Source organism: Schistocerca cancellata, chromosome 1 (assembly GCF_023864275.1).
Source record: "Schistocerca cancellata isolate TAMUIC-IGC-003103 chromosome 1, iqSchCanc2.1, whole genome shotgun sequence".
Lineage (NCBI taxonomy): Eukaryota > Metazoa > Arthropoda > Insecta > Orthoptera > Acrididae > Schistocerca > Schistocerca cancellata.
The window spans coordinates 231740681-231757170 of NC_064626.1; the positions used below are offsets into that span (position 1 = coordinate 231740681).

General features: G+C 36.6%; 1 protein-coding gene across 1 annotated transcript; it reads right to left on the reverse strand.

The window, feature by feature from the left end:
• Positions 1-9746: 9746 nt before the first annotated feature.
• Positions 9747-14758, reverse strand: LOC126169793 (ras-related protein Rab-1A). Its single transcript, XM_049920672.1, has 7 exons — positions 14574-14758; positions 12825-12897; positions 12699-12746; positions 12571-12618; positions 12239-12466; positions 10979-11186; positions 9747-10896 (listed from the first exon to the last, which is right to left on the reverse strand). The coding sequence occupies exons 1-6, from the start codon at positions 14594-14596 to the stop codon at positions 10989-10991; spliced, it is 618 nt and encodes a 205-aa protein (XP_049776629.1). The 5' UTR covers positions 14597-14758; the 3' UTR covers positions 9747-10896; positions 10979-10988.
• Positions 14759-16490: the final 1732 nt, after the last annotated feature.

The window sequence follows — 16490 nt, forward strand, 5'->3', positions numbered from 1 at the left end:
CAGAATTAATATGATTAGATACGAGGACAGAATAAAATTAGAGGATGAATTACATCAAGAAGATACCGTCTCTGATAATGAAACAGTAGAATATATACGGTGAATGTATCCGTAATCTGACTTGTTACCTCAATACTCCTTGATATTGGCACAAGCATTTCAGTGAGAAGTGGTCAATTTTTCCAGAGGGTTTTGTGAGTAAAGCAATTACTGGTTCTGCCAGTGAGTAACTGTTAAATTATAGGAGCTTTGGAAAAGAAGTCACAGACAAAGTTCCAAATGCAGATAGAGCTTTCCTTTGGAAATGATAGCCTCAAGTGTACGTTCTTATTTATGGAAAACCTGTAGTACCAATTATTTTGGGCTTTGAATTTCTCCGGGATAGAAAAGCAATAATAGATCTCGCCCAAGGAGTTTGCGAACTGAAATACCAAGAGCTAGAGATAACCTTACAGCTAAATCGGGAAATCTAGGTAGGCCTTCAGCTGACTAGACGTGTAAATATAGTGGTCAGCAAACAAAAACTGCTTATATTAGAGGATGATCACCCAAAAGGGTGGCATACTAGCCAAAAGGATGGTGTTCACAACAATGTGAGTGACATCTCTGCCATGATTGAGGAGAAAGTGAAGGAAGCTTCATACATTGACAAAATCCAAGCTAGGCAGTTAATAAATCTATTGTCTAACTATGAAGAAGTATTCATAGATCGCCAGGTGTTATAAAAGATTATATTCATGATATGAAAGTGTATCCACACCAGACCTATTGTAAAGGTTCGTATTCAGTCACTCGGATGAAGAAGAATCAGGTAATGAGGTCAGGTAGCAAAAAATTGCTCGAATATCTTTTCTGAATATGCACCACAGCTGTACAGTTTACCCAAGCTCCACAAACCAGAAGTGCCAATCCATCCTGTGGTATCCGTAATACAAGCTCCAGTACACAAGATTGCCAGGAGAATCAACACCATCTTGAAGAAGAAGCTGCACTTCAAAGAGAAATTAGCATTAAGAATAGTTTACATTTATTTAACAAGTTAACAGATGTTAAGGTTCCAACAAATGCAAAATTAGTCTCTTTTGATGTGCATAGCTTGTTCACATTTATTCCAGTGAAAGACTGTATAGATATTGTGCCACAATCATTGTTTTCAAACAACAAAAATCCAGAAGAGCAGCTGATCATTGTTAGTACAGTGGAATAATGTTTGAATCAAAACTATTTATGCTTTTAAGGGAGCTAATATCAGCACACAGTTGGTCTGGCAATGGCTCACCTTTATCCCTCTTACTAGCAGAAAGGTTCATGGACAAGTGGAAGACTGATTTTCTGAAGAGAGATCCACTGGCAAAACATGTTGTGTATCGGTACAGATATGTAGACGATATTCTTTGGATGTGGAAAGGTTCCAATAGACAACTCCATAAATTTGTGGAAAATATGGACCGGTGGCACACTAACATAAAGGCCAGCATAAATTTCCTGGATATTAGCTTAAAGATAGAAAGCAGTACCCATAAATTTAAAATTTTCCCCAGAAGATTCCTTCACTGACACTCATCTTAGCTTCCTCCCAACATCCTACAAACATGTAGCATTCCATCACATGATCCCCATCTCCCTTCTGCCCCAGCCCCAAGAAGACTTTGACCAGGAACTTTATACAAATAGCCATAAATAATGAAGTTGACCCCAGCACCACTGATAAAATTTTAGGTAAAAAGATGAAGCAAGCCAGGTCCCTACTGTCCCCAATGAAAAATACAAACAGGAAAAGAAATGGTGCAGATTACCTTTTATAGGGATAACATCAAATAGCGTAAGTAACATCCTGAAGGCAAAGAGTTTCTCTGTGTTTTTCTATGTCAGTCAGACAATAAGTACTTTTTTGTAAAGACGAACAACAAGATATCACAAAAAGTGGTGTTTACAAAAATCACACATCGTGTCAGTCTTGCTATACTGGAGAGATGGGGAGGTCAATCTGTACCAGACGTAAAGAACACCACAGAAGCTGGAGATTGAAGAACCCTGATTCAGCCTTAGCAGAACATTGCCAGAATAATAACCACAAATACACAATAGATATAAAAGTCCTACATACAGAGGAAAGGGGGCCAACTCAACCAATTAGAAATTTTTAGAAATTAAAAAAACAGATGTGTATATCCCCACAACTATTATTAAATGAGCAAACCCAATTCAATTATTCACCTCTGTTACATGAGGTCACAACCTCATGATAGAAGCAAAACTTTGGGCCCCAATCAGTTTTAGTTAAAAACATCTTGGCTGCTGCATAACTTTAGCCCAGTCGTAAGTATAATCGATGAATATGAAATAATACGTGTAATTTGTTAAAAAAAATGGTCACTGACATAACTGCACATTAAGTTATGGATCGATACCGTAAGAAGTTGAAATGATATCTTTGACTTGTCACCATGTTTATCTGTGCATTACCTTTATCAGTTAATGTACTTGAAAATGGGCTTCTAACCCGAAATCTAGGTTGTGCAATAACATTAATAATAAATTGTGAAACAAGGCTAAAAACAGTGTTTGTTTAGTCAGTCAATACTATTACTATCCAAACATATAGAAAGGGTACAAGGAGTTTTCAGAACCTGCAACATTTATCGAAAGGTTAAACCGAATAATGTCTGCAGGGACACGGATTTGCATCCCATTGTTGCATGACATCCAACACAAATCACAGCACTTGACGTAACGGAACCCCTACCTACTGCAAGAGGAGGCGTAAAGTATATTTTGGCAGTGCATGATTTGTAACATCTTCTTGGGTAAAATATTCCGGGGGTAAAATAGTCCCCCATTTGGATCTCCAGGAGGGGACTACTCAGGACGACGACGTTATCAGGACAAAGAAAACTGGCACTGTACGGATCAGAGAGTGGAATGTCAGATCCTTTAATAGGGAAGGTAGGTTAGAAAATTTAAAAAAGGGAAATGGATAGGTTAAAGTTAGATATAGTGGGAATTAGGGAAGTTCGGTGGCAGGAGGAACAAGACTTCTGGTCAGGTGAATACAGGGTTATAAATACAAAATCAAATAGCGGTAATGCAGGAGTAGGTTTAATGATGAATAAAAAATAATAATGCAGGTAAGCTACTACAAACAGCATAGTGAACGCATTATTGTAGCCAAGATAAATACGAAGCCCACGCCTACCACAGTAGTACGAAGTTTATATGCCAGCTATCTCTGTAGATGGAGAGTGAAGAAGTCTTATGATGTGATTAAAGAAATTATTCAGATAGTGAAGGGAGACGAAAATTTAATAGTCATGGGGGGACTGGAATTCAATAGCTGGAAAAGGAAGACAAGGAATAGTAGGTGAATATGGAACGGGGGCAAGAAATGAAAGAGGAAGCTGCCTGGTAGAATTTTGCACAGAGCATAGCTTAATCATGACAGAAGATTGTATACGTGGAAGAGGGCTGGAGACACTGGATGATTTCAGATAAATTACATAATGGTTAGAGATTTAGGAACCAGGTTTTAAATTGTGAGAGATATCCAGAGGCAGATGTGGACTCTGACCACAATTTATTGATTAAAACTGAAGAAACTGCAAAAAGGTGGCATTTTAAGCAGATGGGACCTGGATAAACTGACAGAAACAGAGGTTGCAGAGAATTTCTGAGAGTGTGTTAGGGAACAATTGACAAGAAATGGGGAAAGAAATACAGCAGAAGAAGAATGGGTAGCTTTGAGAGATGAAGTAGTACAGACAGCAGCGGATCAAGTAGGTAAAAAGACTAGGGCTAGCAGAAATACTTTGGTGACAGAAGAGATATTGAATTTGACTGATGAAAGAAGAAAATATAAAAATGCAGTAAATGAAGCAGGTGCAAAGGAATACAAATGTCTCAAAAATGAGATTGACGGAAAGTGCAAAATAGCTAAGCACGGATAGCTAGAGTAAAATGTAAGAATGTGAAGGCATATATCACTTGGGGGTAGCATAGGTACAGCCTATAGGAAAATTTAAGAGACCTTTGGAGAAAAGAGAACCACTTGAACAAACATCAAAAGCTCAGATGTAAAACCAGTTGTAAGCAACGAAGGGAAAGTACAAAAGTGGAAGGATTATATAGAGGGTCTATACAAGGGCAATGTACTTGAGGGTAATATTCTGAAAATGGAAGAGGACGTAGATGAAGATGAAATGGGAGATACGAGACTGCATGAAGAATCTAAGTTGAAACAAGGCCCTGGGAGTAGACAACATTCCATTAGTACTACTGATAGCCAGGGGAGAGCAAACTATGACAAAACTCTACCATCTACTGAGCAAGATGAATGAGACACGCAATACCCTCAGATTTCAAAAAGAATATAATAATTTCAATCCCAAAGAATGCTGGTGTTAACAGGCTTGAAAATTACCGAACTATAAGTTTAGTAAGTCACCGCTGCAAAGTACTGATATGAATTCTACACGTACAAATGGAAAAACTGGTAGAAGCTGACTTTGGAGATCCGCTTGGATCCTGTAGAAATGTTGGAACACGTGAGGCAATACTGATCCTACAACTTATCTTACAAGATAAATTACGGAAAGGCTTTTATAGAATTTGCAGACTTATAGAAAGCTTCTGACTACATTGTCTGAAATACTCTTTCAAATTTTGAAAGTGGCAGGAGTCAAATACAAGGAGCAAAAGGCTATTTACAATCTGCACAGAAACCAGGTGGCAATTATGCAAGTCGAGGTGCATGAAAGGCAAGCAGTGGTTAGGAAGGGAGTAAGACAGGTTTGTAGCCTATCCCCAATGTTATTCAATCTGTGTATTGAGCAAGCAGCGAAGGAAACAAAAGAAAAATTTGGAATAGGAATTAAATTCCATGGAGAAGAAATAAAAACTTTGAGGTTTGCAGATGACATTGTAATTCTGTCAGTGGCAGCAAAGGACCTGGAAGAGCAGTTGAATGGAATGGACAGTGTCTTGAAAGGAAGATATAAGATGAGCATAAACAAAAAGAAAAAGAGGATAAGGGAATGTAGTTGCATTAAATCAGGTGATGCTGAGGGAATTAGACTAGGAAATGAGACACTTAAAGGAGTAAATGAGTTTTGCTCTTTGGGAAGCACAATTGATGACTGTCGAAGTAGGGAAGAGATAAAATGTAGACTTGCTGTGGCAAGGAAAGCGTTCCTGAAGAAGAGAAATTTGTGAACATCGAGTATGAAGTCTTTTCTGAAAGTATTTGTGGGGGAAGTGAAACATGGATGGTAAATAGTATAAACAAGAAGAGAATTGAAGCTTTTGAAACGTGGTGCTATAGAAAAATGCTGAAGATTAGAAGGGTAGATCATGTAACTAATGAGGAGGTACTGAATAGAATTGCAGAGAAGAGGAATTTGTAGCTCAACATGACTAGGAGGGGGGAATCAATTGGTAGGACACATTCTGAGGCATGAAGGGATCACCAAATTTGTATTGGAGGGAAGCGTGGAGGGTAAAAAATCTTAGAGGGGGACCAAAGGATGAATACACTAAGCAGATTCAGAAGGAAGTAGGTTGCAGTAGGTACTGGGAGATGATGAAGCTTGCACAGGATAGAGTAGCATGGAGAGCCACATCAAACCAGTCTCTGGACTGATCTGTTGACTACATACATTACGATGTATCCTCCCCGGACTTCAACAGCAAGCAGCATTGGAAGGAAGCTAGCAGGCAAATATATAAAATCTTTTGGTTGCCCAGTAACTGTGCTTACTGATAATGCTTCTTACTTCACAGAAGACAGATGGAGGGCTTTAACGGAAGATGGTATCAGACACGTCATCTCACGTTTCTCACCTAGCAGTAATCCCTTGGAGAAGACATTTCGAGAATTGAATTAATTCATTATGACGTGTCCACAACAAACACTGAAGTGGGTTGAATATGTTAACAGCTTCATGGAAATCTATAACAACCTACCCCACATTTCAACTGGTTTACACCAACTGAATTAATCAGGGAACAGAAAGAGGAAGTAAGTGAGTGGGTTAATGCCATTCCAAAGTTTCAGGACCGCAACAAACAGAAGTACTCAGTTGATGAACTAGTACTGCTTAGAACGCATCCTAAGCCATCACTGATCGAGAAGAAAAAAGTGCATCTACTATATGAAGGGCCATTCCAGAATCCCTCATGATAGTTGCCATTTACTGCAAGACATCAATACTTAAAGGAAAAAAGGATTCTCGTCACAGAGACCTTAAGAAATATTTGCAATAAGAACCACAGTTCACTGACTGCAAGTACCAAAATATATTCGGTGCACAAGCACCATTGTAAAACATGTAAACAGTTTTATTGTAAATTCTTTTACTCACATGTCTTAGTTTATAAGGGTCTATTTCAGGTCATGTATGACCTGACGGTATGTTTAACTGTAATTCCTGATTAAATCTAAGTTCCCCCAATGGAACAATTAAAGAATTTGAAGTCTGAAGTTTCCATCCTGAAAGTTCATTCACTGAATTTTTTAAAAAATGGAGTAAATGTTTTGATGTAAATATGATTTTCTACCTAGATTCTATTGGGGTAAATATATGTATAAGTATATCATGCACCTACGAATGTGGACGAGTCATGAATGTACTTTACCTTGATTTATATAGCACACACGCACAGATATTAGTCGAGTGCTAGTCGGCGTGTTTGCTTACTTCCGATTTGGCTCTGGAGCATTTGGTTTCTTGCGTACTACTTTCGGTACTTTCAACTTTTCGGGTTTTGCTTTGCCGTTAACTCTGAGCTACCTACTAGTAGGTGTACCGAATATGGGCATCTGTTACAAAATACTAATGAGATTTAATCAACTGAATGAATGAGAATAAATGACAACAAACAAAAAAAACAACTTATGGAAATGTACTGAAATCTAAACAGTTTGAAAGTGATCCATTGATCAAGAAAAATGAAGATTCTATCAGTCAATTTTTTATTTTTATCTCCATGTTTCGACATAACACCAAATGTAAACAAAAACAAATATCATTGCAGTGTAAGTTTTAGGTGATATGAAGATTGTCGTTTGAGTAGAACTATGAGCCCCTGCAGTAATCAATGTTTATGCTGTATGTCTCACAAGAACTTTAAAAATCAAATGGATATGCACAAACTGTGTTTTTTTTATTTTAAAACTGTGTTAAGCAGCAGTCAAATCATGATAATATGAATACTCTGAGTGCAGATGTTAGCAACAACAACTGGAAATTGGTACACAAATTTTTAAAGTTAAATAAAATTGAACGTACCTCAGACTTTTAATATAACAAGATAACCTCACGAGTATAAACTCTTAATAGACTGTACTGCCAGCTGCACGTCAATAATGCGAGTGCAACACTGGCTCCGCTGCGCCATGGGCAAATGTCTACGCAGTCAGGAATAAACAAACCACACGAACACCAGACTCCAAAGTGCAGCGTCATAGATGTGTAATTTATTTAAATGAACTGCAAGTCACTACATTACTACTACAAAAAAAAGGTGTATATACAGAACATACTCTGTAAATAAAATGAGTGAATCTATATGAATGGAGATGAACTTGATTCTTGAACGTAAGTAGTTTCTTTGCCACTTACCCCAATTTTCGATATTGCACGTACCCATATTGGACGAGAGGAACATGGAAGCAAGACCTGTTCCAGAAATATGATTGAGAACCAGGTGCAGTTGACAGCAGGTGGCATTCCAGCGACGTGTCGGGGCAAACCGGCAGCAGCCTCCACCAGCAATTCGATACGGGGTTGGGTATTCAAAATCACCGGGAGCTTCATTTAAATTTTCTTTCAATTGAAATTAACTTTTCTACATTTACTGACCTCTTTTGACCTCAATAACAGATTCAATATTTTCTATAATGAACATGTCAAGCCTGACACTTTTTTGAAGGCTGTTGGATGGTTTTGTTCCCTGTTTTCCAGATCCAGTAAATCCAAATGGGGCGAGATAAGCAATTAAGGGAAGTCTCCTTCGAAACTATACAGTTGCTGAAGCCATGTAAAACTACCACATGAATGCCAGACATGTGGTATACTACTTGATTTGTCTTACCACTATCTAAACTTCAAAAACTTTGAAGCTCCTTACCTACGGTGAAAACTGATGTGCCACTGCCTTAGTGGACTGTAAAAAACACAGTATCTCTGAAGAAATGACTGAAGCCTATGTGTGAAAACTGATAAAGGAAAGACATATTATGATATGTGAATAATTTCCAGCAATGTGTTTTATTATTTTTATAAACAGTTTTCTACAAAGAATCATCATGACAAAAGATAAGACCACTACAACAATGTATTGTCATTGCAGTCCAAAATTTTTTCCTTCTATTGTTCTCTATGATGTATGAAGCAGCTGAGATCAAAGATTAAGCAGATGCCTTTCCTTTTAAATTTTGTAAAAAATAATTGCATTATGTGAGGTACAAGTAATGTAAAATATAACATACCATCTACTAAATGGAATTAGATGACCTACAATGAATGTTTTAAGTTTAATATCCGCAGCAAACAGGTAAGCGGCCATTAGTGCCTGGTACAGCGATACTGAATTATTGGTAATTGGTGAATAATACTGTTATTGTGAACAGTCATAATGGTGTCAACAGAAAGAAGGGTTGATGTGATTGATTTTCTATGAAAAATCACTTTGGTAAGAATACTCAGTCTAGACTTTTGTCTGCCACCATGTGAGTGTATGGACGGCAATTTCAAACCGCAGAAACAATAAGACATTAATTCTTTCGATCGATATTACAATATTTGAACTCCGAGGACAAGAACCCCCAGGAATTATTTTTCTATTCTAACAGTGAAAATAACATTCAGTAGAACAATCTTAGACTTTATGTAAATGAAATAGTTTTTGTGGCTGGTGCTTAAGATTAATTTTTCTCCGAAAAATTTATCAGTGACTTAAAAAAATATTTTTCGTACTTTTCCAACACACACACACACACACACACACACACACACACACACACACACACACACACAGTTTCTGCCTTTTACATTCATACTTAAACGCACAGTGAATGTGTTAATGTATGTTGACCCCAGCTCTGGGTTCACTTATCAGTCAAATTTTTTCTTATATGGGAGTGCATGTAACCTACATACAAGGAATTGACAGACTTCTTTCCAAGAGCTTTGAAAGATTAAAAAAAATTGGCTTTTTCTCTAAAGACCAGTATGAAATCCCTACCCCTAGATCACTGAAAATTTTTGTTCATGGTTCATTACTGACACTACCCATAATTGACAAATTCCACAATGAACTGCATGAAAGATATTTTTTACATGTCATTTGGTATTAAGATGCCTGTGTGAGTATTTTAAGCAGATTAAACCATTCTGTCACTACTTGCCAACTTGTCTTATACTTTATCTCAATCATGCTACATTACTCTGGAGTACAGCAAAGAGCAGAAATCTAAGTAGTCCAGTACAAAAAGATTGCAAGTTTAATCTTATTTGGTCCCAAGAGATGAGCTCTCGTTCTTATTGTGCACAGTATGGTACAATTATGGCTAACAATGTTTTCATTCTCCACTTGGTTTCTCTTTCACAAGGCTTTAATTTTACTGTTACCACATAGTTCTGGACTTAGATAAATGCAGTACATGTGTGTCTTGTCAGATGAGAAATGTAAACAGCTTTTATTCCAACAAAATGGATTGTGGAATGGCAAGAGGGTAGGACAAAACTGACTCCATTAAACAAAATTTTATTTGTGTTCTGCATCGCAAAATGCAATTAATTTACAGAAAATTGTTTTCATCACTGTACACTACTAATGCTTCACTTACTGCAAAATTTATATAATAAAGTGTAAATGTGGACCATACAGTTATTAAAATTCAGATCACAGATAACTGGTTATCAATCACCTCATTCTGCATTTTTATGGACATCTCCATTGTTTCATTGTTCCTGACAATATTTTGCCATTCCTGCTGTTGATGCATTTTATGTAGAATGAACATTGTTCCTTGGCACCAACAGCAGGAACATTGTAGAGTAAGTAAAGTACAAAAAATAAATAGTTCACACAATTTTTTTAGGATTGTGAAACCAATAGTGTGGTCCACCACTTGTTGCAGTTGTCCCACAGCTACTTGCTGCCAAGGTTATCTGTGGGAACTGCATACAGTACACATGCTCACGTCATGGACAAACATCCATTTAACCATTCAGAATATTTATTGTTCAGGAAGAAAGACACTACAAGAAATATAATTTATGGAATGATATTTGTGAATTATTTATTTTGACTTTTAATCTTTTAAATATTAATACTCTGAAGGGCCAATTTGCACCAAACTGATGTACAAATACGAGTATTTAAATTATATAGCATAAAGCGTGCAAGAATTTTGGTTATGTAATACCCCAAAAGAAATCCTAACCCTTCAAGGATATTTTCTGAAATGTGTATTACTTAATACTTAAGTATACTATGTATAATATTTTACATGTGTGAAATTCTTAGAAGTATCAAACGTTTATATTAAATATACATCTGATTAAATTTCGAGGTTCCTCAGATTTGTAAGTCACAGGGCTATTCCAGAATTAAGCACACCAGCACGATCTGCTCCACACATCTATACACAGAATAACACTATTTCTATAAAAACATGAACAAAAACCTGCACATCAGCCATTATAATACAGCAACACTGCAGAACAAACTGGCTGGATTGAAATGTATGTCACATGGTACTCCAGGCTGTCTTTGGATAAAAGATATTCACAAAAACTAACACATTTCCAAAGTTTCTGGAAAACCCTGCCAGATCTCCCAAGCAGATGCTACTGCAACATGCTGAGCTGGGAAGTGTACACAGCAGCAATAAATCTGAAGAGAAAGAAAGTGTTAAAATGAAATCAATATGCCTAGTACAATATAAAGTAATTCCAAAACAAGGTGTGTTACATACTGCACTAATTTCAGCAACATCCAGACTTTGCCGTTTCAATTGGACGACCCTGGTCAATTTTAACTTTATTGGCCGTGTCAGCAGCTGATGATGGAGGTCCTACACGGTTCTTTATTTCTGCTGCCATAGTCATGAATGCTTGCTCAACATTCGTAGCATTCTTCGCAGAAGTTTCAAGGAATGGAATTCCTAGCTGATCTGCATATTCCTGTAGGTAATAATGAGCTCATAGTAGTTTATGCAAAACAATGAAACTTTCCAGTTATCCAAAGATGTCATTAAGGTTTTATTTTGAATGCAAGAGTGAAGTCCTTACAAATTCCTTTACAGTTATAGAAACTGCAAAATCCTGAGTCACACTGGAAGCAACAGCACAAGTTTAGTTAATGAATACACACCAAGCCTAAACACTCCCTATATTGCTGTCAGTGAACCTTCCAGCACTACAATTATCCAATGTTTCCCAACTCCAAAGTTTTACAACTGACACCTTCCTGCATCCCAATGTTTATGTTTTCCTCAACCTAATGTTAGATCTGTCTCACAATATAGTAAACAGCATTTTGCCATTTACACTCACTGTCAAAGTAATGTAGGAAATTTAAATATCTGAAGTGTGCTGCAGAACTGCAATTCCAAGTTCAAAGTGAAACTAGTTATGTTTTAAGCATAGATAATTTATCAGAAGTACACACCTGACAATTCTTTCAATAAAAATTAAGCTTAATATCATGGATCTCAAATATAAAAATGAAGTTCACTCATTTACTAATTGATAGCTGGAACTAGATGCCTTTAATTACTACTGCTATGTCTAATCAAATGCCATGATTGGCTGCAAGAAACTTTTCTGAAATTGTTGCTGTTTTGATGTGCCAGACTGCTGGCAGCATTATGTTCTAGAAGCAGAAAACTATTATGGCAATTTTAGTAACCAATGACACAGCTATCAACCGGCTTCTTGAGTAGCAGAAGAACAATGCTCCAAATGCATGCAATAATGAAAAGAGTATATATATCAAGGTGAACGTTTAAATTATTTCATTTCACAATTACAGTAACGTTTAGCACAGATTTAAAGGCAATGGTAAAAGTTATTAAAAACAATCTACCAATACATGAAATGTAGTAACATGCACATTGCCAGTGTCACAAACATCTCATGCACTGCCATGTTATTCCAAAGCTCACATACAGGTTAAAGTATTCCACTCTTCTAAAACACATTCACATCTTTCAAAGAACTATTTAACATCTTACCTTAGCAGTAGTATAATCAACAACCTTTTTGGCATGCAAGTCACTTTTGTTTCCTACAAGTAATTTATTTACATTGTCACAAGCATAGCGATCAATTTCTTCCAGCCATTGTTTAACGTTATTGAATGACTCTTGGTCAGTGCAATCATAAACCACAATAATTCCATGAGCACCTCGATAATAACTTGACGTAATTGTGCGAAACCTCTCTTGACCAGCAGTATCCCACTGTAAAACAGAATTTTGTCGTTCAGTACTGACTGTTACATAAAAGGAGCAATGCTCTGCTCCCAAACATTAAAACCCAAGCATTCAAAATTATAAAAACTTACAATTTGTAGTTTTATAGTCTTCCCATCCAGATCAATTGTTCTTATTTTCTGCAACAGAATAGAAATTTCTTACACCAAATGCTCAGTATAAAAAAGACTGAATTGAATAAAACTATTGAAATACTTACAAAATCTACACCTATAGTGCTAATATAGCTTTCCGTGTACGTATCATCCTGCAAACAATGAACATACGCATTAAAAACTATTAATAGTTGAAATATTTAATATTTCACATACTTAATAGCACATACCGCAAATCTCAGCAGAAGACAAGATTTGCCAACACCAGAATCACCAATGAGCAGAAGCTTGAAAAGGTAGTCACTGAAAAATGGTCAATGCAATGTTTAGTATCTGTTCACAGTCAAGAAAATTTACATAGCACAGCACTGTATCATATCTTCACAAGCAATTCACAAAGTGATGCATAACTTCCCAAAATGCTAGTAACCGCAACAGATCTGAATCAGAGGTCACAATACTAATAGTTTGCCTGCAATTAGGATAATGTTTTCATTCAGTAAATGTCTACTACCACACTTGCCAGTTCCAATACAACATAACATTTAAAACTATGAAAAACGTGCCACTATTGGCAGAAAACCACCTATATGCAGCACATTATCACTAAACACTCCCAATAATATTAGATTTGCAATGTACAGCATATGCTTTGGTTACTTTATTCCTTACAAAAACAGTGTGTCAATTTGAAATTCGAATAGGGATGTGCTCAATCAGAATATTCTGTCAAAATGCAACCCTTAAGTGAAATTAACTTTCCAATGAACTAGGTAACTCAGTGTGCAGTAACAGTTGGCAAGAAAATACATTATGTGAAATGCTCCACTAAGTTACCTTTACATAAAGAAATCTGCAGCAAATTATGGAAATAAAATATTTTACTAGACTTCCAGATTATCAAACTACTACAACAATTATTAATGCAAGGAAACTTCCTACTCACGTAATGAAACAATCTGAAATATCCAGTGACCAATATTGACTGTGGCACCAATACTGAATTATCAATGCAATCAGCTTTAATTCAAAATCCAAACCCATCAAATTTGTGTGATACTTCTGGGCATATACATACAGTATATTGTATAATTTTACAGAATTCTAATTAAACCCAAAAACATTCTGGAAGTCGCTGGTGTGTCACTGTCTAGAATGGATTGTGATGTTGCGATTGCTTCACTTCATGACAGTAAAATGAATAACATTCAAACCGCAAAGAAATGAACGGGTTCCTCTTTATGTCGTAAAACTCACATTCTGGGCATGTGAGACGAAGAAATATAGCCTACTCGTAAATACGTAGGTTTTTTTTTTTTTAATTTCCCGCTTCATGCCGGGTAATTAAGTCCTAAATATTCCTTAGTCTAGTCGAGTCCCTAGTGCTCACACACCTACTGCACATCATTTCCTATTCCAAACAAATACCAACACGAAACATAGTCTCCGAAAAACACATTTGAAGCAGCCACAGGTCTCTCTGACAACCATATCTTGATACAGATACGCACAAATCAACACGAATATCGAGTAACTACCACCAACCTATAAATCATAACAAATTAGAATTGTTGATTACGGAAGCAAGGAAAAAATTACATAAGATAATCTCCCACACTTCTGAAAAATAACATATGCTATTAAGTCAATTCTTGCCTCTCCATGTTCACAAACGCTACTTGCCATTTACACAGCACTAAAAGCATAAAGGCAACCATCCATGTTTGCTGATTTCATTGTGCCTCCACCCGTCATGGATGACAGTGAGTCACAAAAACGTATGAAACGAAGTAACGTTACACTGTTAGCTTCAGACTTGCGCAAATATCTACGCTACTTCGCAAAATTTTAATAAACACTGTAACAACAAAAATTAGGCACACCACACAATAACGCCATCAATATGAGATATACGCAGAGAGAATGTCATCGACAAACAGCTCACATACTGAACCGCACAGTTGACACTCCGTACTTACTATTCGGGGTTCATCGTGGACATCACCAAATGTGCGACGAGTGTATTTCAAGAAAACCGTACACAAATTACTTCGGCCCTTTAAAAGTGTTGCAGGTAACGTAAAAACAATGGCTGCCTCTTGCTATGTGAACTGCAACTCTATAGGAGTCTACGGCATTGACGTAATGCCAAAGTGGCAGAGAGGTATGAGAAATTCAGATGCACGCCAACTGTCACAAAATGAAGCTATCGATAGTAGTTCCGCCATAAAAACTATTACCTTCAATTAAAATGTAATCCCATTAAATTTAGAAATACCCGTAAAGATTTTTCATAGGAAAAGTATTACAACTACATGAATTTCGGACATCAGATGAGAAAATTAATACCGTACGTTTTAAATTCACTCTCTATCTTCTTTCTTTTGAGTAGCCAAGATTTTATCCATCAGTTTGTGAAATTGTAACATTACGTTGGCAGAAAGAGCAGCCACTGTATTTACTCGAACTATTTCTTTATTTTTCCATTTCAGATTTTTATTTGAATTGGTCTTTGGGTATTACACATTTTGCTATCAAAATTTTGTACTTACACCAGAACTAATAGGAAACCAATTCGATTAATAACATTTAATTTGACAGTTTTAGCTCGAATTTCTCAAATTAATTTTGTTTTCAGTATATTCCTTTTTCTTTTTCGTTTTTGATGGTAATTCCGTGCTATTATCTTTTATTCTGTTGTTGATATGTGGTTGCCAAGTGCCACAGTTTCTTGCGCTTTTTCAGAAGTCAATAAATCACAAGATGATCAAATAAACCACTATTAACGCAAGTGACTTATAATTTGTGTGCCTGAGGATTGCCCGCAGCTCTTTAAATTTATTAGGTTATGACCCCAGAGCTGCGTTAATTTACTTGTACTGTACAACAGACGCGATCTCACTATTGATCATGGTTGACTGGGCGGGGATGGTTCAAATGGCTCTGAGCACTATGGGACTTAACATCTGAGGTCATCAGTCCCCTAGAACTTAGAGCTACTTAACCCTAACTAACCTAAGGACATCACACACATCCATGCCCGAGGCAGGATTCTAACCTGCGACCGTAGCGGTCGCGCGGTTCCAGAATGAAGCGCATAGAACCGCTCGGCCACGACAGCCGGCTAGGCGGGGAAATATATATTTTATTTATTTACTTTTTTTACGTGTATCCATCGAGCTGATGTCTTTTGCAAACTTTATACATACGATGAGTAACAAACTAATATAAAAACATTTATTCAACTTAATATTCTCAATTTAATACATGTTGCAATTGATTGCCTGTGGCTTATTGCTTACACTGTTTTTACTATTCTCAACAACATAAGCTTACACAAACGTAAGGAATATATTTTTAATATCAATGTTGGACAAACTGTGGTGATATGAGTTTAAATGAAAACACAGTTACGGTTTGAAACAAAAATAATATTTTTATTAGTTCACAGAAGACACATATAAAAAAAGTCTATAGAAATGACGCCAAAGATGAATGTTCTAACAGACGCACTGGTTTTAAATGAAATTTTTAACACAAAAGTTTCATGGCAGGGCTCTACAGATTTAGTCTAGCTATTAACATAAATTATCTTTTCTGCAGCAGCAGAATATTTGTAGCTTGGAATTACTGATGTTTCTGTTTAGACTTGGGTGCAGAAAATACATGGTTCCATTAGTTGCAGCCTTGGTTGCCACCGGCTGCAATGCCTCAGAGTATTTCTCAATAAATAGGAGGGAAGTGCCAATGGCATAACTTAAGAGATGTACATTTAAAGGTTCTGTTATGTCACTGACATACACCATGAACAGCAAGCGAACAAGGCTTGGCACGTGAAGCACCCCGGACTACTATATCCCTACAAAACAGGAAATGTACGACGTTATTATCTATTT